At 36.8% G+C, this 22,035-nt stretch overlaps 1 protein-coding gene across 7 annotated transcripts in view; it reads right to left on the reverse strand.

Moving 5' to 3' along the window:
- Positions 1-22,035, reverse strand: part of LOC136031439 (A disintegrin and metalloproteinase with thrombospondin motifs 9-like) — a 364,806-nt gene that overhangs the window by 266,057 nt on the left and 76,714 nt on the right. For all 7 annotated transcript variants that reach the window (XR_010618512.1, XM_065711064.1, XM_065711037.1 and 4 more), the window contains one exon: positions 3,549-3,705. Coding sequence is in view for 6 of the 7 variants with exons in the window: in XM_065711064.1 (XP_065567136.1) it covers positions 3,549-3,705 (157 nt within the window). In the remaining variant the exon portion in view is untranslated. The remainder of the gene's footprint in view (positions 1-3,548; positions 3,706-22,035) is intronic.

The following is a 22,035-nucleotide window of genomic DNA, read 5'->3' on the forward strand; positions in this document are numbered from 1 at the left end:
TGTAATTTCTCTTTGAGTGTCCCGGTCGTCATTTATATTCCCTGTGTCCCGGTCGTCATTTGTGTCCCGGTGTCCCGGTCTGTAATTTCATCAGTTGAATAACATGACGTCAGTTGACAAACATTACATCAGTCGACACACAAACATGACGTCAGTCGACAGACACACAAACAAACAACTTATTTTTATACTAGCTGGGGGTGGAGTAGGTGTTGGGGTGGAACGAAGCGCCACCCCAACACCTAGTTGGTGGGGGCGCTTTGTCCCCCCCCCCCCAAGCCCCCCCCCCGCGCGCGTAAGTCGTTACGCGCCATATTAGTTACGCACCATTGTAGTTGTGTCCCTGTGTCCCACCTGTGAATATAGATAGGTATATATATATATATATATTTTTAACTACGTAAAACTTGCGAATATACAACATTCTTGGCTGTCCCGTTGTCTGTGCATCTAAATAGAATGTCAGGCTTACCGACTGTTGAACATGCAATATATAATTGTCCATGGGAAAAACAATCTGTATTCAGATCTATACCTCATTATTCTAATGATTGCCCTTGAGCTTTGTTGATGGTGATTGCTAATCGGACATTCCCTGTGTCTCCGTCGTCATTTATATATCCCCCTGTGCCCCCCGGCGTCCCCGTTGTAGTTGTTTCCCTGTGTCGAATTCCAGTCTATGTCCTCATTCACCCGGCTGAAGTTCCTCTAGTACCCGCTACCGTGTATTCTGCCATTGCAGAGGATGTATGTATGATTAAGCGCTCGCTGGCCGTTGTTGCTGAGAATATGGAATCTTGGTATTTCCCACCGTTAAAAGTTCCATCTGATTTGAGTAGTAACAAAAGTGATAGTGTCATAGTTCTCAAAAACTTTCCACCAGTATGTGACTGCTCACTCAACGGAAAAATCGCTCTGGACACCTTTGCTAAGGAAGGAGCTATTCATAAAGTTGTCCCTTCAAAGGACAAACTGGGAGTCTACCAACGTACCACTGAAGCTGCCTAGCAATTCTGTGATGAAGCAGTTGTATTATTCCAGCCTAGCACTCAGGCAAAGATTATTCCAAATGTATAACTTGGGCTTATCCGAAATTACCGTGCCGATCCAGACACCCGAGTTATTGTTGACTTTAACCCCAGCATTACTGCTACAAATTGAATTGGTCAGTCCACTACAATCAAAATTGCTTTCAAGAGTAAGTTAGATCTCGAGAATGCATTGAAAGCCGCCCTGACTGTCGACTATAAATTCAATCGTATTTATGAGTACAATCTAATACCTTGCCGATGCTTCAGCTGTTAGAGCTTTAACCACATTTCTACAAGTTGCAATAAGTCAGAGAAATGGCTCTGTTTTGCGAAAACTAATGAAGAACCAGACATGACGAGCGTAACTCCCTCTCTTGACCGGTTGTCTATTTTTTCGTTAAATATTAATAGCACCAACCACATGGACACAGTAATTGACAATTTGTTAAGTGAATATGAAGTCATTTGTATTCAGGAGCACCACTTGACAAAGGACAATCTGAATTTTCTTTGAAGATCCATCTTCCAGAAAGTATTTTAGTATTTCTTGATGCAGCTAAGAAGACGATAGGGTGCCCCTCCGGTGGTCTGGCTGTATTTGCAAAAAGTGCTTTGGAGAGAAAACTTATCTCTTCTACGGATAGAACTATAGCCTTATAAATTCAGAGAATGGTTCTTGTGAATGTTTTTATGCCCACTGAATACCACACGGCGGTTTTTTACCCAATTCTCTAAATTTTGTGACGACATATCAAAGCTCCTTCGGGCTACTACAAATAAACCCCGGATTGTGCGAACTGCAATCCACGCCTACCTGGAGTGCGTAGCGACGTTTTCCTAACCTGCCTTCATCCTGCTTGTGTGATCTGTAATAAAAGCGAATACTTCACGTACACCTACAATACTGGAGCTACATCTGAATTAGATCATATTGTTTGCTCAAAAAATGTAAATATAGTCACCCCTATCAAAGTCTTGAGCCCAAGACCCGCAGTGATCACCAATAAATTGTGTTTAAGTTCACCCCCTCGCTTGAAGTATAAAGGTTTTTTTTTCAAAGTTGAAAAGAAGCTTGGAAGAATGGAAAGACAAGTCTGCGAACCAAGATAAGAATATTGGAAGCTACAGTGGTCAAATATGGATCTGAAACATCGGTGCTTCGAAAAACGGGCGAAGATATGGTAGATGTTTTTGAGAGAAATTACCTAGGGATTGTTTTGGGAACCTTACTGACTGACCATATTCCAAACAGTAGGTTTTACGGAAAGTGTGGTTCAATCCTACTTTCTTGGATAATAACGAAACAAAGGCTGAGATGGCTAGGGAACGTTCTACCGATGAAGGATAACAGACTGCCAAAGTTTGTCCTTTTTGGAAAACCGTCTAGGGATAAACGTAAAGCAGGTCGTCCTCGGTTTGGTGGAAGGATGTACTAAGGGAAGATTTTAGGGGAATGGGAAATTCCTGCGATGGTTTAAACTTCGAATAGACTGGGATGGAGGGAAGAGCGTGTTTACCTGTGTTGGCCTTCGGCGACTTGATGCTGCGGTGAGTTGCTAGTAGCAGCAGTCAGTAGACTGTCAAATGAGATCTTCAATTTGGTAGCAATTAAAATTAGATGACAATATTGTTTCGTGAACGTCCTAAATTTCCAGTGTTTGCACTTTATATCGGTATGTCTTTTTGCATTTTACTATACTGCAAGTCAAACTATTTTCCGGTGTTGGCAAGTGGTTTACTAGCGACATCTATCGAAATCTATCCGTGGGTATTTTTAAATTACATGGTAATATTGTTCACAGCCTATAGAAGTAAATTTTCATTGTATGTAATTCCATGGTATACCCATTACGATGGTATGTACCTCTTCACCAGACTATAAGTCTAATTCTCTTCTTTTTTAAGCAAGAATCATGTTTTGCCTGATGGTAACTAGCAAATTACCTTCAAAGTAATGTTCAGGTTACCAACAGGCTACCATTTCAGCAAGGTTTTCTTATTGGTCTAGAATAACGATATTTTTAGATTCAGGTAACTAGTGTATTGCTCGTTGGTCAGTGTAGAATGACTTTTTAAAACTGTAATTTTTCTTATAATGCTATCATTTTCTATATAGAAAACTTTTACGCAGACACTAATCTATAATCAAATAATTTAAAAGCCTTGAAAGGCCACTCTGAAATTGTCACTCTTCTTTTAATATTGGCAGCAGTAGATGCTATACTAAGATGTAAGGTAATATATATAATAGGGTGTATCTTACCCACAAAGAAAAGACACACGGAGGCTGTTCAAAGCAACTTTATTTGCGCTCAGTGACATTCTAATGTTTTTTTTTTAGAATAAAAGTAAATCCTTAAAGAAGTAGGATAAATTGCACTATCCCAATCCCTAGCCATGTTTTGTTCAGATTCTTTGTTTTCTTGTAAGGTGTCATGGTACTTCTCACTGACTTCTTGTGTCTCTTCCTTAAACATTATAGTTACTCCAGATAATTTGCATTAAAGTAAGCCTTACCTATTTTTCTTGTCCGATCTCCTTTTATAGAACTACCAAAGACAGATTTAGTGGAATATATTCTATGGGCACGAGGTGGTACGTCTAAACTATTTACGTCAAAGATGTCATCAGGTTCAATAAAATAACTTTTTCGTGATGTCCGAATGTGACCAATCTGAAATGATAATAAATAGCTTATTATCAAAAGATGTAGAACTTACTTTGTAGAATAAGAGTTGAATACCAAAATATTGGAGTTTATTTTACCACAGCGGAAAATAGTCGCTGTACATGGCGCAAAAGCCCAAATTTATTTTTGAGTGGAAGGGAATTTTCAAAGCACCAAAAGACAAGCAAATTATAACAAAAATATGAAGAAATGAAAAAAGTTAGAAATCCTGACATCAAGTGATGGGTTTTTCGAGGAGGCCTCTTCACACGGGTGACTAGGTTTTGCCACACACCATGGTGACTAGGTGACTTACAGCTTATTCGACTAAATTAAAATTCTAAATTTATTAAATGTCTACCCCCCCCCCTAAATTAGATTGGAAAACACTTTTTTGTATCTTCAGTGAACAGAAAATTACAAAAATTCTGAATTCACATACATCAATGCCACTGTGTGTAATTCCTCTAAATGAAAAGCTTCAGTAATGGTGCACAAACTCATTTTGACCATGTTGGAGACGATAGGAAACCCACCATTCATCATAGCCTGATCCCCCAAGGGTTGGTCTAACCCACAAAAGAAGTAGGTTATCAGTTTCCCTGCGAGCCACCACCCCCCTCCCCCGATCAATACTAATTTTTGTATCTTGTTGAGGCTGACAAATTATTTAAGCGGTAGAGTTTGCATAACTGTGGAGTTTTATTTCTTCATGTTACCTACCCCTCCTCTAAAATCAAAAATCAAGACACCAGATTTCATAAATACTTTGATCAACAAAAGTATCCAGCTCTGGTATAGCTTACGCAAGAAGTTTTTCAGAGAATTGCCTCGAAAAAAGAGCAGAGTCTTACGGAAGGTTGAAGAAGCAGAAAATGAATCCGACGAAACGTTTCTTGGACAAGTCCTCTCCCTGCCAGAAGAAACGTCTTCAGGACAAGGTTGTTGGGCTATTTCTATTATAAGTTTTTTTTGCTCATGGCTGTTAGATTCATTTGAAGATTCCAGACTTTTTTTAGGGGGGGGACTTAGAGCTCGGTACATAAGGGAAAGAGGCAAACAAATTTTCCTTCCCTCGCAACAGAGCATGCACTTCGGATATTTTTGCCAGTCATATGACATGGTCTTTGGCTAGTCAACAGATGAAAGAAGAACCCTATACATGGAGGACAGATCACTCTTTCTAAGCTTAAATCGGGGCTATTGATATTGAGTTGCCACTTCATTTTAATGATAAAAACTAATCGTGCATATCTGTCACAACATGCATCCAAAATATAATTTTATAATAAGCATGGCTATGAAGCAACGGTGCCCATAATCTCAGATTAACTGCATATTAAAATGATTGCCAGGATTCATTAAACAGAATAGCTGAGGAAAAATTAAATCTATATTACATTCACTAATGAACTTCACTTTCTAAGATAATTATCATAGCAGTGCCTTTGTTCCTTGGTGAAATTGGCACCGTATAAATTGAATGTGGAACTGCTAAATCAAATTATTACGATGCCCTATTGGAACATAATTTTTAAATGTCCTAGGGTTACACGGTGGATTCTGGGGTGCAAAATCACCCTGTTTCATAACCGTTTCCCAATTCAAACTTAACTCAGAAACTTTCCAAGGGAAAAAACAAAACACGTTAAGTTTCCATTTGTTTTTGGTTTTAACAGAAAAATTTGCGGCTTAGGAAAAAAATTTTATGGACTTAAGTGGAAATTTTCAGCAGGTATTGTCGCACATAGACTACATAAAAGTGTATTTTCTACCAAAACTTTTTTTATCCACTTATTCAATCTTGGCATTTGTGCGAAGATCAGTGGGGGTTCCGTTGTCTACTCAAATTTTATATATTTGACAAAAAGTTTCATAAGTTTTTGCTGGTTTGATGTCCTCCTCTCTTGAAGTAAATCCCAGCGTACCAGAATACACTGGGTACTGGGTCAGCTAAATGAAGACCCACAAGGGGAATAGTCTTATAAAACACAGCAATGAACAGTTATATGTACTTATTGTGATACTAGTAACTATATATTTATGTAATACCTGTGCTAGGAAATAAATCACACTTTATGAAAGAAATTTTAGTTTTTGGAGCATCAAGATTTTGCACCTACTGATAAATCGTATTTCTATCTTGAGTTTTATGGATAGACCGTAAATTGTAAATCCCGTTTTCTTATGCCCAGGGGAGAAATCAATTTTCTCACCGCTTAAATATGCAATTCTCTTTCCTATATCTCCGTAAAATATTGGATGGTAACCGAACTTAAGAAGAGTTTGCACTACTGTGTAGCCGTATTAGTCTACTTAATGTTTATTTTATCAAACATTCATTGGTAACGAACTGTAAGTAAGAAGTGATGCAGCTCAATAGTTACCGAAACTCTAAAAAAAAAACAGAATCTTGATATCAATTACATAAAATGGTCCTAGGAGATCGGCAAAAGGCTCATTGGAACGGAAATTAAGAGTTCTAGTACACTTTTTAAGGGACTGAAAAGGTTGGAGGTCAGCGAGTTCTACTCCCCCAAAGTCAGCGAGGGACCAAATTTCCACTGGAGGGGGAATTTCCGAGGAAAATTTTCCACGGAGGGACATTTCTGGCTTGATATGAAAAACAATCAGAAATTAAGGTCTTTTTCATATGAAAGTGTGCTAAGAACAACTTTTCAGGTGGAATCGTGTGCAACAAATTTTTTGCGGAAATTTTCAGCAAGAGTGGTATTGTCAGGGATGAATTTTTCTAGCAGGTAAATATCTTGCGCAGAATTTTCCAAAGAAGGAGGAAATTTTCAGTGGAGGAAGAGCCTGATTTCCCGACTTTATTTAAGAAATGATCAGACATTAAACATAAAACAAGTTTTCAACTGAAAGTAAAGAGTGATATTAAAACGTGAAATGAACACAAATTATTACGTAATGGAGAGATGTTGCTCCCTCCTCAATACCTCACTTTTTGCACTACAGTTTGGCCCTTTGCTCCAATTCTCTAAGAACGACTCCTGAAACACAAGGGCCGTTTAATTAGAACAATTTGAACCTTTTTGAAAGTATTAAAATCTTTAGCGTGAAGAGCAAGGCATTGAGGAGGGTACAACACCCCTCCTCTATGTAAGTTTTGTTTGTTTGAAAGTTTTGAAGTTACTCCTTACTTTCATTGAAAATCTCATTTTTTTTTTTTTATTTATTGAAAATACATGTTCAAGAATGTTGTTGCTTTATCTATTACACTGCTGATTTTTTTTTTATTATTATTCTATCTGCTCCTGTACTCCTTTTCGCAAATAAAAAAGAAATCGTTATTAATTTTTACGCTTAATTCACTGAGGCATAGCTTCTTTTTTAATGGAATGTCATTATTTGAAATGATTGATTTTTAAAAGAGAAACGGTTTCTTTTAGAATTACTCCCTAATAAAATAAGGAGATAGGGAATAAAAGATAGACCCTCGATGAGATTGCAAAGCAATAAATCTTTATGGTCCCTCTTCGATGGCTAAGTAAATGTCAAATGTGACTGTTGAGTGCTTCTCAAAATTTCTTAGACAAATTAATTTAAAAAACATTCTCTCCTAAAACAATTTTTCAAAGATAACTAAAGAGTGGAATCAAAAACCTGATTAAGATATTTATAGAATTAATGGATAACAAAACCATTTCGATTAAAAGACAACTAAAAACTAATATAACAAACGTTTAAAAAACACCAAAAGAAAACCTAAGATCTATCAAAACCATAAGCAAGCATCAAAAAAGTCATAAACAAATTATAATAATATTATTTCAAAATTGTTACACAAAACTATATATAATCGAATATTTTGTCTGAATTTTGCAATTCAGCATTTTATATCTTAAGCATATAAACTGGGAAGGACTACAAATATTTTCACGATTAATCCATAACAAAATAATGCCAACAAAAAGATAAATAATTACTGCTATAAGGCTTTTGATTCTTTAGTCCTTTTTATTTCTAAAAGAAAAGCAATATTGAAGCCTAAAACAAGAAGGGATTGATTTCCTTAAAAGTCAAACTATAATTGACAGAAATCATTATGAATGAATCAATGAATCTTAAACGGAAAATAAAATAAATAGTCGTGTAGAGCACAAATTATCAAAAACAATAAGAAGGTCTAGAAGAAAAACTGTAATGCTAATCAAGTTGATAGAACTAAATTATTTGTGGAATTTCAATTTAGTTTTGCTATTTCAAAATGACACTTTTTCGTATTTTTTTTCTTTCGATTCTATTTAATTCAGAAGTGTTGAAAATGATGCCTGAATAAAATAATGAGAAAACAGGCAATCTTCCATGGAGCTTATAGCACAAAACCTTTATATTAGATCGTAAAGAAAAATGGATGGATCTCACTTTTTATCTCCTTCCCACTAAATACACTATGCAAACCCCCTTGCTCCCTGACACTCCCTATAAGTTTCAACTTGATCCTCCCAGCCGTTCCCGAAATGTTGCATGTGCACTATTTTGATAATCTTGGTACACTTAGTCTACGATTATATTTAAAAAAGAAAAAAACAAGTTTCTTTAACTGAAAATAAGGAGCCACATTAAAACTGAAAACGAACAGAAATTATTCCGTAAATGAAAGGAGCTGTCCCTTCCTCAACGCCCCGCAGTTTACGCTAAAGCTTTTTATTGTTTTAAAAATTACAGTTGTGAGAAAGAGTCAAACTTTAGCGTAAAGAGTGGGGCATTGAGGAGGGGACAATCCCTTTCATATACGGAATAATTTCTGTTTGTTTTAAGTCTTCATGTCACTGCTTAGTTTCAGTTAGAAAAAACTTATTTAATTTCTGATTTTTTTTAATCAATGCAGGTTTTGATTTTGGCTCACCGTAGGGCCTACAAGAATTATTAAAACTAAATTTGCATATTAATTTTTTTTTGCTAAATAGCTTTGTGAAAGCTTTTATTGGACGATTTTGAGAAAAAAGGGATGGAGGGGGGCTTAGTTGGCTTCCAATTTCTTTGGTAACTTTGAAAGTCCACAAGAGCTTTTAATTTTATTTTCAAACGTTTTTATTGGTAATAAATATACATAACTTACAGATTAACTTACGTAACAAACTTCTCTATTCGTATATTCTTGTTGGTATATGAGGGGGTTCGTCCCCTTGTAAATACCTCACTTTTTACATTAAAGTTCAAATTTGTTCACATTATTGAGAATGACCCCTGAATCACAAAATCCGTGTAATTAGAATAAAAAGCTCTCTTAAAACTACAAAGAATACTTTAGCGTGAAGAGTGAGGTATTGGAGAGGGTACAAACCCCATTATATACGTAATAATTTACGTTTGTTTTAAGTTTGAATATTGCTCCTTACTTCAGTTGAAAAAACTTGTTTTGTTACTCAATTTCTGAGAGTGTTTGATTAATGCAGGTTTGAATTTTGGCTCATTAATTTTACTTTTTTTGCTTCTCAAAGTTTTGATCGGATGATTTTGAGAAAAGAGGGGCGGGGGAGGGGGCTAGTTACCCTCCGATTTTTTTGGTTGCTTAAAAAGACCACTAGAACTTCTAATTTTATTTACGAACGTTTTTATTAGTAATAAATACATGTAACTTACAAATTAACTTACGTAGCGAACTTCTATATTAGTATATTTTTTATCACGTATGTGAGGGGGTTCTCCCCTTCGTAAATACTTCACTCTTTACACTAAAGTTCGAATTTCCTTCCAGTTCTTTAAGAATGACCCCTCAATCACAAATGCCGTTTAATTAGAATAAATGCTCTTTTGAAATTACTAAAAAATACTTTTGCGTAAGGAGTGAGATATTGAGGAGGGGGCGAACCCCCTTTTTTATGTAATAATTTCTGTTTGTTTTAAGTTTTAATGTTGCTCCTTACTTTCAGTTGAAAAAATATGTTTTTTAATGTAATCTCTCATCCTATTTTTAAATAATGCTGGAAAATCCAGCGCCCCCTTCATGGAAAATCATTTCCCACATGATAAATTCCTCCATGGAAAGATTCTCTCACATAATCCATCCCCCGACTATCCCCCTACCAAAAAATCCCCCTGAAAACGTCAGTATACTTCTCAATAACCAATACTACATGTAAAGAACGGGCAAAGCTCATAACTTGCAACCCTTCCCCTGAGGACTGTGAGGGATTAAATCGACCTCAAAGACATAGTTATTAGATTTTTCGAACATTCTGAACAAAATGGCTATATAAAAATTTTGACCTGGTGACTTTGGGAAAAATGAGCGTGGGAGGGGGTCTAGTTGTCCTCCAATTTTCTTAATCACTTAAAAAGGACACTAAAACTTACAATTTCCATTAGAATGAGCATTCTTGCAACATTATGGGACTGGGTCGATACGACCAACCCTGGGGAAAAAAACTCAAATAAACACACATCCGTGATCTGTCTTCTGATAAAAAATGCGAAATTCCACATTTTTGCAGATAAGAGCTTGAAACCTCTACAGGAAGGTTCTCTGGTACGCTGAATCTGATGGTGTGATTTTCATTGACATTCTTCTTTGACTTTTATTTTCTTTGATTTTCTTTGACTTTTAAGGGGAGCTTCCATCTCTTTTTTAAAAATAATAAAAATTTTATAAGGCTCATAACTTTTGATGGGCAAGAATAAACTTGATAAAATTTATATATTTAAAATCAGCGTAAAATTCGATCCTTTTGATGTTTGTATTGGTATCAAAATTCTGTTTTTTTTTTAGTTTCAGTTACTATTGATCTGGGTCGCTCCTTACTACAGTTTGTTACCACGAACTGTTTGATTTACCTTGCTAATTCACAGCACGAAATTAATTTCCATATAGGGGGCCATAGAGTAGAAACTTATAGGTGTATGGGAGGCTGAAACTCATTATCCCCCCCCTCCACCCCTGATCCTTTCCTTCAACACAAAACAAGAAGTCTGATTATCACCCTTGCTGATATTCCCTTAAAATTACACTTCAATATCTTAAGCCATTCCAAATTTTACCGATACGCTATTTGAATAAACTATGTGCATATTCTGTCTTTTGATGTACCTAATTACCTCACATTAAATTGATTCTAGATCCCGCAGCAGCTAAAGGCATAAAACTTTTAGACAGATAAGAGACAAAAGCACTTTTGGTATCCCCCTCTGCCCCCTTCTGTAGCTTGAATTCGAGGTGTCTTCAACTTTTTCTGAAAGCTCCAACTTGGTAGACATACCCAAAGCCATTTCCGAGATATTGAAGGCGCGCAGTTATAATAGCCACATAGTATCAGTCCACATAGTATTTTTCAATATATTTCGCCACTCCACTGTTAACAGATTCAATGCCACACTGAATAACACAAACTAATTTTGGGCAGAATGGCGATGAAAAAATTTGTTTACCCTCCCATCTCCTCCCCTAAACACTAAATTAGAAGTACCCTTACCCCCATTATTACTACCTAAAAGTTTTCGTTTTCGAGTCCCTCGAACATATGTTCTGGAGATATTTTGGAAATGGTATTTCTATAAACTGTAAGCGCAAACGTATAAACTGGATATTTGATTTCTATAATACATAGTGTCTTCATTTGCCTCACTACCTCAGATTTTCACCGAAGCCCCACATGGCCTCGTCATTTTTTTCGGGATTAGGTTAAGAAGAAAGGAATAGGTTGGCAATTTTAAACAGCAATTGCCGATTGGATATAACAAATCTAGGGATGTAAACCCTAGTAACGTGTAACGTGCGAATTGAAAATGCACCATGCACTGAGGTTTTGTTGGAAGCAAATATTCTTCAGCTTTTTCTACCCTCTCATCTCGTCCCTCAAACACAAAATTAGAAGTACCCTTGTCCTCATTATTAGTACCTAAAAGTTTTCGATTTGATCCGCTCGAACATATTTTCTGGAAATATGTTCCAGGGCAGTAGATTTCATCAACTAGCTGGTCATTTTATCAAGTTATTTGGGTGGTACTGCAATTAAAAACACTTCATGTTTGTTTTTAGCGACTGTGACGGATCTTTCTTTCATTGACTTAACGATATACATTAAATTTGAGATGTTTTTACGTTGGAGTTTACGATGACCTATATTAACTAATTACAAGGTTGCATGACCAGAGACCCCTCTTCTTGTTTAATTGTGTTTAGCTGTACTGCTTGTCTTAGGTGAATGGATGGATGGGTAGGGGAAGCGCTCACAGTCTGAATTGCTAAGGTAGGAGAATGTTTTTTTTTCTCGCCGAATAATTACCTTTTAACACATTATATTTCCATCAGCCCATTTACGCTAATAAAACAAAGTTTGAGCTAGTATTTTCTGGGAGTTCACGCCACCATTTTACTGATTGGCTGAAAACGTTGAGGGGTAGGTGTTCAAGCAGGAACGGTGGGAAACCCCTATGGGTTTCATTACCGGATAAAAAAAAATATAGCCTAGTAAAAAAAGCTCTATTTCAGTTTGAAGAATTTATGCGGTTTTAATTACCAGTGTCTTTCAATCCGCTAGAAGTCAAAGCTCTCACCAGATACTTAAAGAAAGGATGCCTGGTTACTCACCACTCTTAAAAAAATTTATGGCTGTAAATTAATTATACCGATTATACGGATACTATACTGATTATACCGTACTATACCGAATTATACCGATTCTCTCGAATTATACCATATTATATCGATTCTCAAGCAAATGTTATGTTTGGGAACTCCCAATCTACTGTCCATAACCTTAGCGAAGCTCGTAAAACTTTACGCTATACATGAAGTGATATGATTTTTTTTCCTGGGCCCTTCAGTTTTTCAATGATCACATTAAACTTCTTCAAACTTTGAAAGCTTCTGTTAATTATAAATGAAAACAAATTGCCATTGGTCTTTGTTAACTGAATTCATTTTTATTTAGAATTGATATATACAAATGTCACGGCCGTGATTGTAGTGATGACGAGAACTAATTTCATTATCTTTTTACTGTAAACTTTATGAAATAAAAGAATTGAAATTCAAGTTAAATTCCAAAAATTTGGAATTCTGGTATATTTAATAATAATTTTATTTGGTTTTATTAAAGAGGTTTGGAGTGTAGTTGTGTTGCGAGAGCAACACTTTGGTTTTGTCCCGTTTTTTTTTCTTTTTCCTATGCCGCCGATCTCGGCTTATTCCCGAAACTGGTAAGGATCTAACCTGTGCGGTTTTTATGGAAAGTGTGGACCTCAGGCCGGATTGATGAATATGACATTACATTTTGGAAAGCTCCGCAGAACTCTTGCCTGGGGCCGAAAAGGATGGTTTTTGCTTGCCCACGAGCCAGAGCCTATGATGTGCAAAGTGAAGTGGAGTTATATAGCCTATGTCAGAGAGGAGGATCTGAAGTTGTGTAGCCAAGCTTTCGTTTTAATCAAACCATGTTTCTACTTTCGAGTGGAAAGCTCCGTTCTAGCAGGCAACAGGCAGGCACCACTTTCATATTGAAGATGGACTAAAATCTATAAGTGTTAAATATATGCGGCAGTTACCCGGCCCCACAGCCAATACATCTTCTTTGAGTGATAAATAAAAAAATTTACAGAAGCAAAAATGTGGCATTTTCGCACGGGTCTGAAAGTGCTGCCATCTATTGTTTCTACCCATTTCTGTTCGTGATTTCAGCTGAGTTTATAATTCGGTTTTCCGGACTTGGGATTGCGGTAGAGAAATGGTGTCAGATATGCCTAATAAACTTTAAAATTTCTCTCATTGCTAAAGAAATTGGATCTTATCCTTTGCTCCTTTCTAAGTGATGACGTTAGAACGTTGGTCAACGGCAAAAAAAAAATCAACTGTTGAACTAAGACAGATAGATTTTTTTTTCCACGGCAATTGATAGCTCTTGATGAGCTGATCAAAGTTTATGACATTCATTTTTTGGTACAAAAATTCCTTCATGAGGTATACCCGTTTGAAAGTTTCAAGGGGTTGACAACTTCAGTGGTAAGGTACACACTGAAACGAAATCTAGGGCGATACAAATTGTGAGACATATAGAAGATGGACCTGTAGGCACCAGTGGGCTGTTAGGTAATAATCACCTTCGGTAATGAAGGGTTAGCAACTTTTGCTATTTGGTGTATCTATTATTTTTTTCAGTGTATTTGAAGGTAAAACCAATTTGGTTCCAGTTGTAAGACATGTAGGGGACTTGTAAGTAATAATCTGCTGTTAGACTACAGTCAACTTCAGCGATGAGGGGTTTTCAACTATACTAGTTGGTGTATCTATTCATTTGTTTCCAGTGCACTTGATGCGTATCACGGGAGAGGGACATAGAAGTAGGAATTGGTTCACTTTGGGCGAGAAACGGCTGTTAGCTCATAATCATCTTCGGAAATGAGGGGTTTGCCACTTTTGCTAGTTGGTGTACCTATTATTTGTTTCCGGTGTATTGGATGGTTAAACCAATTTAGTTCCAGTGGTAAGAAATGTAGGGGACTTCTAACCAACTAGATCATATAAGATATTGGTTCGAGTTTTCATCCGTCACGATGTCTTTGATTGAAAAGGATAAAGTTCAACTGGCTGCTCTCGCAACACTTTAGTCGGCGGAGCCGAACAATGGTTGCCGCAACACTTCACGTTGCCCGGGCAACGTAGGTCTAGTTTTAGCATATTTGAACAAAACGGAACGATTGATATTGTACCAAGTTTTTCTTTTTCTCTCTCCCTTTCTTTGTCTTCTCTTCAGTTGTTTTCCTTTTTTTTCTTGTTTATCGTCTAGTGTATTTTGCCTTTTTTTCTTCTATTTCTTTGGGCTTTTTTTTCATTTTTGTAGACTTCTGATAGTTTTGTGCTTTATTTTTTAGATAAAATAGTTAAATTATCGGTACGGGTTCAGTCACTGATTTAGATCATAAACTCAATTACGGGCCATAATTTTGCCTGTGAGCTTCCTTGTTAAAAGTTCTTACTAGGGCCGTTACCAAATACGGTGCCGAAGAAAATTGCAAAGGATTTATATCGTATTTATATTTTGCGGTACTTCGCACTCATGGGGCTTCATGCTGGGTCTTCATTTGTTTTAATAGTTTATTTATGGTCAAGTTTCATCTCATTTGAAATCTCTTTTAGAAAACATAGTGCTATTCAATAACTTTTCATCCTTTCTACTTGCTGAAAATTTCATACAAAAGCATCAATCAGGCTTTGTGTTATCTTTCCAAGCTAAAAATTTGATACAGTAAATGGTGTAAATACATAATCAAATATAAAGCAGGTCATTTGACCTCCCTTTCTTACACACGCTTAAGGAATAATAAGCTATGGAGCAGAAGCATATTTTTATCACAAAATGTGGGACGGTAATTTATCTTTGGTGACTCATTTTGTGATGCCAAAGGTCAGTCAGCGGGAGAGGGATGAGGAGAAGCTCCATTTACATCCGTAACAAAGAGTAAACACCCCCCGGTATAACCTGCTTTTTGAGAAACCTAATTAAATCTGGCCGAATTTCTGACAGAATTCAATTAGAACATCAATTAGATATATTACGAGGTCCTGATACTCGTTCTAGCTTGAAAGTTATTCCACGTAATGTTCGGAACGAATTACAAAGGTTGACTGAACACTCATCCGTCAATCAACTTGTTGCTCTCATAAGGCTCAAATGTACCATAAGGGGCTTCTCTAATAAGGGTGTAACAGTGTAACTTTTAACCCATGGTATATAGTACAAAACATAATTAAATACAGTTGCGCAAGCTCACAGCTCAGCTCATGTATATCTTTCTAACTAAATAGAATATATTCCTTGCACAAGGTATATTTGAGATCAAGAAGACCACCTTCACAGTCCAGATTTGAACTGGTGGGGGGGGCAGCCATAATCTAGGTTTGAGATACTTGCTTTGGAAAACAGTACCAAAAGTGTAAAAATGCAACTTTATTGTGCAGAAGATACTTAAGTAAATTTAGGTCTAGTTTTTTTGTGAAATAAGGCTTTATCAGATTTTGAAAATAGACTGGCAAAAACTCTTACGGTGCAATATTCTCTTTTAAATTCATACATATAATCATATATTTTCTACCATCTATGGTTCTGTGTAATAGCCTTTGTCTGAAATTCTATTTTACTTAAAATACACACACACAACACACAGACAAAATAAAATAAAAAAGTCAAAGAAGCATATCCAAAATATCTGAGATTCAGAAAAAGTCAAGCTACATATTTGAAATTAGGAGCCGAAATTACAAAATTCATGTAAAAAAAACTAAGATTTTTCAGTTTCTTATTGTTAGTCCAAGGCACAAGCAGGCCGCCATTTAAAGACAGTGACGTTGGTCCAACCACGATTAGATTTTTGCCTAACTAATTTGGTAACTTCTAAGCAATATTTTGACTTGGCAATCTTTCTCGAATTTAATTTTTCGATCAAGCATTAAGTTAAATGATTAAATTGAAAGTTTCGCCACTGAATTTCTAAACTTAATATTTTTTTCTACCGACCATTGGTTTTACGTGATGATTTTTCAAATTCCCTTTTTCTTTTGAAATGCAAATAATTCAACCGAGAACATCGATCATTCTTAAAAAATTATCCGTGCTTGGAAAATATGATTACAGTTTTGAGTTTTAAGATACCAAACACCACTAAGGAACTTCCCTAAACAATACAAAATAATTAAATCAAAACCCTCAAATTTGTGGAAAAACATGCGGTGATAGAAAAGTTTTCAGATTTAGTTCAAGATATTAATATAAATTTACTATAAACATAGGAATTCAGTAAAAAAGTTTTATAATGTGCAAATCTTTCTTCAGACTGAATCTGTATCTCAAGTTCAAGTGTAACAGTTCGCATTTGAAGTGTTTGAACTGCATAATTATTGATTGTAATATCTAGCAAAATAATCAAAACAGTTTTAATTTTAAATAATTAATATAATGTAAGGCCATTAAACTAATAAAAAAAAATAAAGGCCAGTAACAGCAAAGAAATAGAATACGATGGTGACATTTAGGGTGTTCCAAACAAATTATGAACTAGGTGTTTACTATGATTTTATCATAGTAATTGTAAGTATGATTTACAAGCATTTACAAGTATAAATTCTGTTGTTTGATTAATTTGTGTTTGTTTATTTTTCATATTTAAGATGAGCAAACAATGAGAGCGAGGTCAAACTTGGAAGAAATAGATTTTACTTTTAAATGCGGCTGAAAGTGTGAAAATACTATTTAGAAACGGGAGCAATTTAAAAGGAGATGAAAAGGACATTTTAGGTGGAAATTTAACAAAAATAATCTTAATACGAGTCACTCAAGTTACAAATAAGTTTGAAGATTATGGAACTTAAATTGCATGTGTTCAATTGGTCTTTAAAAAAAGATTTTTTTTTCTTCCAAGGATTGAAGAATTTTGTTGTTTCAAATATCTAAATTCTTTTTTGTTCAGTAAAAAAACATTTCAGTCAGAGAATAAAATGAATACGATGATACTTGTTAATGTTTTTATATTTTTAAAATAATGACTTGCTTGATATTTATCTGTGAAATTGCCTACGGACAGTGCTTCCATTATGTCGGATTTTCCCGACATTTTCATTTTTCTGGCCCTCTTGGGAGACAAAAGAAAAATTGTGTCAGACGTCGGAATTTTTAGTCAAAAACGGATATTTGTTGGATTTTTAATTGTTCTCAATTTTCTTTTTTTACTGGAGAAGGATTTTCAAACAAGCGAATAGGCGAACAGTTCTCTTAGTGATAAAAAAAAAACACTAGGTTAGGAAAGGCGAAACTTTTGAAAATGTGTTCAAGTTTTTTATGGCACTTGGTATTAAACAAGTGACATATATCAATCGCAAATTCTGTTAGTCTGTCGGTCCCGGTTTTGCTACTTTAGGCACTTCCAGGTAAGATAGGACGATGAAATTTGGCAGGCGTATCAGGGACCAGACCAGATTAAATTAGAAATTGTCTTTTTCTAGATTTGAAGATCTGGGGGGAGTGGGGGCCCATTAATTCGGAAAAATAGAGAAATTGAAGTATTTTTAACTTACGAACGGTTGATCAGATCTCAATGAAATTTGATGTTTGGAAGGATATTGTGTCTCAGAACTGTCATTTTAAATCCCGGGGGATCTGGTGACATTGGGGGGGGGGGGAGTTGGGAGGGGGAAACCTAAAATCTTGGAAAACACTTAGAGTGGAGGGATCGGGATTAAACTTGGTGGGGAAAATAAGCAAAAGTCTTAGATACATGATTGACACAACCGGAACGGATCCACTCTCTTTGGGGTAGTTGGGGGGGGGTAATTCTGAAAAACTAGAAAAAATGAGGTATTTTTAACTTACGAACGGATGATCGGTTCTCAATGAAATTTGATATCGTGAAGAAGGATATCGTGTCTCAGAGCTCTTATTTTAAATCACGAACAGATCTGGTGACAATGGCGGGGATTTGGGAGGGGAAAACCTAAAACTTGGAAAACACTTAGAGTGGAGGGATCGGGATGAAACTTGGTGGGGAAAATAAGCACAATTCCTAGATACATGATTGACATATTCGGAACGTAGCCGCTCTCTTTGGGATAATTGGAGGGGGGGTTAATTCTGAAAAATGAGGTATTTTTAACTTACGAACGGGTTATCGGATCTCAATGAAATTTGTTTAGAAGGATATCGTGTCTCAGAGCTCTTATTTTAAATCCCGAACAGATCTGGTGACATTGGGGAGGGGGAGTTGGGAGGGTGAAACCTAAAACCTGGAAAACGCTTAGAGTGGAGGGATCGGGATGAAACTTGGTGGGAAAAATAAGCACAAGTCCAAAGATACATGATTGACATAACCGGAACGGATCCGCTCTCTTTGGGGTAGTTGGGAGGGGGTTAATTCTGAAAAATTAGAAAAAATGAGGCATTTTTAACTTACAAACGGGTGATCGGATCTCAAAGAAAATTTAATATTTAGAAGGATATCGTGTCTCAGAGCTCTTATTTTAAATCCCGAACAGATCTGATGACATTGGGACGGGAGAGTTGGGAGGGGGAAACCTAAGACTTGGAAAACACTTAGAGTGGAGGGATCGGGATGAAACTCGGTGGGGAAAATAAGCACAAGTCCTAGATACATGATTGACATAACCGGAACGGATCCGCTCTCTTTGGGATAATTAGGAGGGGGGTTAATTCTAAAAAAATAGAAAAAAAGAGGTATTTTTAACTTACGAACGGGTTATCGGATCTCAATGAAATTTGATATTTAGAAGGATATCGTGTATCAGAGCTATTATTTTAAATCCCGAACAGATCGGTGACATTGGGGGGGGGGGTTGGGAGGGCGAAACCTAAAACTTGGAAAACACTTAGAGTGGAGGGATCGGTATGAAACTTGGTGGGAAAAATGAGCACAAGTCCTAGATACATGATTGACATAACCGGAACGGATCCGCTCTCTTTGGGGTAGTTGGGGGGGGGGGGGGGTAATTCTGAAAAATTGCAAAAAATGAGGCATTTTTAACTTACGAACGGGTGATCGGATCTCAATGAAACTTGATATTTAGAAGGATATCGTGTCTCAGAGCTCTTATTTTAAATCCAGACCGGATCTGGTTACATGGGGGGAGTTGGGAGGGGGAAACCTAAAACTTGGAAAATATTTAGAGTGGGGGGAGATACATGATTGACATAACCGGAACGTATACGCTCTCTTTGGGGTAGTTTGGGGGGGGGGTTAATTCTGAAAAATTAGAAAAAATTAGGTATTTTTAGCTTACAAACGGGAGATCTGATCTCAATGAAATTTGATATTTAGAAGGATATCGTGTCTCAAAGATCTTATTTTGAGTCACGACCGGATTGGTGACATTGGGGGGGAGTTTGGGGTGGGGCGACCTAAAATCATGGAAAACGCTTAGATTGGAGGGATCGGGATGAAACTTGGTGGAAAAAATAAGCAGAAGTCTTAGATACGTGATTTACATAATTGGAACGGATCTGCTCTATTGGGGGGGAAGTAAATTCTGAAAAATTAGAAAAATATCGTATTTTTAACTTACGAAGGAGTAATCGGATCTTCATGAAACTTCATATTTAGAAGGACCTCTTGACTCAGATCTCTTATTTCAAATCTCAACCGGTGACATACTTTAAGCGGTGACATCAGGATGAAACTGGATGGGAAGAATAAAAACCTGTCTAAGACACATGACTGACTTAATTGAACCGGATATGCTCTCTTTGGTGGAGTTTGGGGGGGGGGTAATTTTGAAAATTGAGGTATTTGTAACTTACGAAAGGGTGACCAGATCTTAATGAAATTTGATATTTATAAGGGTCTTGCGCTTTAAAGCTCTAATTTTAAATTCGACCAGATCCTGTGACATTGGGGGGGGGGGGTGGAGGGGGAAACCGGAATTCTTGGAAAACGTGAAAATTGGGGTATTTTCATTTTACGAATAGGTGATCGGATTTTAATGAAATTTGATATTTAGAAGGAATTCATGTCTCAGAGCTCTTATTTCAAATCCCGACCAGATCTTTTGACATTGGGGGGAGTTGAGGGGAAATCTTGGAAAACACTTGGATTGGAGGAATCGGGATGAAGCTTGATGGATAGAATAAGCAAATGTCCTTGATACGTGATTGAGGGAACCGTACTGGATTCGCTCTCTTTGGGGGAGTTGGGGGAGGGGTTCGGTGATTTGGCGAGTTTGGTGCTTCTGGACGTGCTAGGACGATGAAAATTGGTAGGTATGTCAGGGAGCTGCACAAATTGACTTGATAAAGTCGTTTTACCAGACTCGAACATCTGGGGGGCTAAAGGGAGAGGAAAAATTAGGTATTTATAACATACGAGTGGGTGATCGGATCTTAATGAATTTTGATATTTAGAAGGACATCGTGACTCGGAGCTCTTATTTTAAATCCTGACCGGCATTGAGCCTCTTATTTTCCTTTCAATCCATCTATTGATTCATAGAATTTTGCTAGAGCTCATACCATATGATCTCTTGGCTCTTAGCTCTTCTTGCCTCATCACAAGTGCCATATGAGCTCTTAGCTCTTGTTTTCTGTAATAAGGAGTTTGAAGTACATATAGACCTCCCTGATATGGTTGAGTGTTGTGATGGGAAAGCCGAATCCATTTTCAGTCTTATTTGCGATGTTCTTCAAGATAAAAACATACCTACAGAGAACTGGGTTGAGTTTTGTGCGGACACGTGTAATACTATGTTTGGGTGTGATAACTTGGTTGTGAGCAGAATCAAAGACAAATTCCTATCTGTCAAGGGCAGCAGTTACTCTTCATTTAATTGCTTTTTATGCTTACAAACCATTGCCGAAGCAATTGGAAGGTCTAAGTCGCAGAGTATACAATCATTTCAGTATGAGTGCCAAAGGACACTTTGAGATTTAAAGACACCCCAGTCCTGAATGTGCTTACCCCAGGTCAGACACGTTGACTGTATCTTCGGATGTGCGTTGAGCAACTATTGCCTAATTGGGATGCACTTGGTAGCTACTTTCAGGGAGTAGCAGCTGAGGATCCAACACACCGCGAATGATGGTGTATTGCAAGCTCTAGAAATCCGCAGCTCGGATTCAACTTGATTTCCAGCTCTGTTTTCTGGAGCTGTCTACAGATTTTAATCTTCTGCTTGACCTGCTTCACCATAGCTAGTATTCTATAACCAGTCTTTCTGACCTGCTTGCCCATGAATTTCATGAAGACTAGCTACATTAGATCAACTTCACCTTTGAATTTCGACCCTGAAAAAGCAAGTGAGTACCTCCCAGCTGAAAATGTGTACTTGGGGGTGGCAGCTCACAAGTCTTGTCAAATCTTGCAGTCAAATCAGAGTACAAAAGCAAATGAACGTGAAGTTAAAGTCATCTATGAATGTGCTTGTAATTTATATGTGGAGGCGGTGAAGCAAATCAAACAGCAATTCTCGTTTAGGGACGAAATGTTTACTCTGAGTGATATCCTTGACCCTAAGAAAGCTTTGGACATAGATACAACTGGTCTTCTGCAGAAGATTCTACAGAAATACAGTGCACCGTTGTGGGATGGAAGAAAGATAGTAGAGGAGTGGCAGAGTTTACTGATTTCTGATCTTCCAAACGTGACAGATGTCTGTGGTTTTTGGCGTCATGTGGCTTCTATAAAAACACCAAATGGTACTCAGAGGTTTTCTAGCATAATCAGTATTGTCCAATACCTCCTGACCTTACCATTTTTGAATATTGTTGTAGAGTGGTCTTTGTCGACGTTGAAAGATGTTAAAACAGATCATAAAAACTCGCTCAAAAGTGTGACCCTTGCCTCAATTATACAGGCCAAAGCCCTTTTCCGCTGACAAACTTA

Source organism: Artemia franciscana, chromosome 1 (genome assembly GCF_032884065.1).
Source record: "Artemia franciscana chromosome 1, ASM3288406v1, whole genome shotgun sequence".
In the NCBI taxonomy this organism is placed as follows: Eukaryota; Metazoa; Arthropoda; class Branchiopoda; order Anostraca; family Artemiidae; genus Artemia; species Artemia franciscana.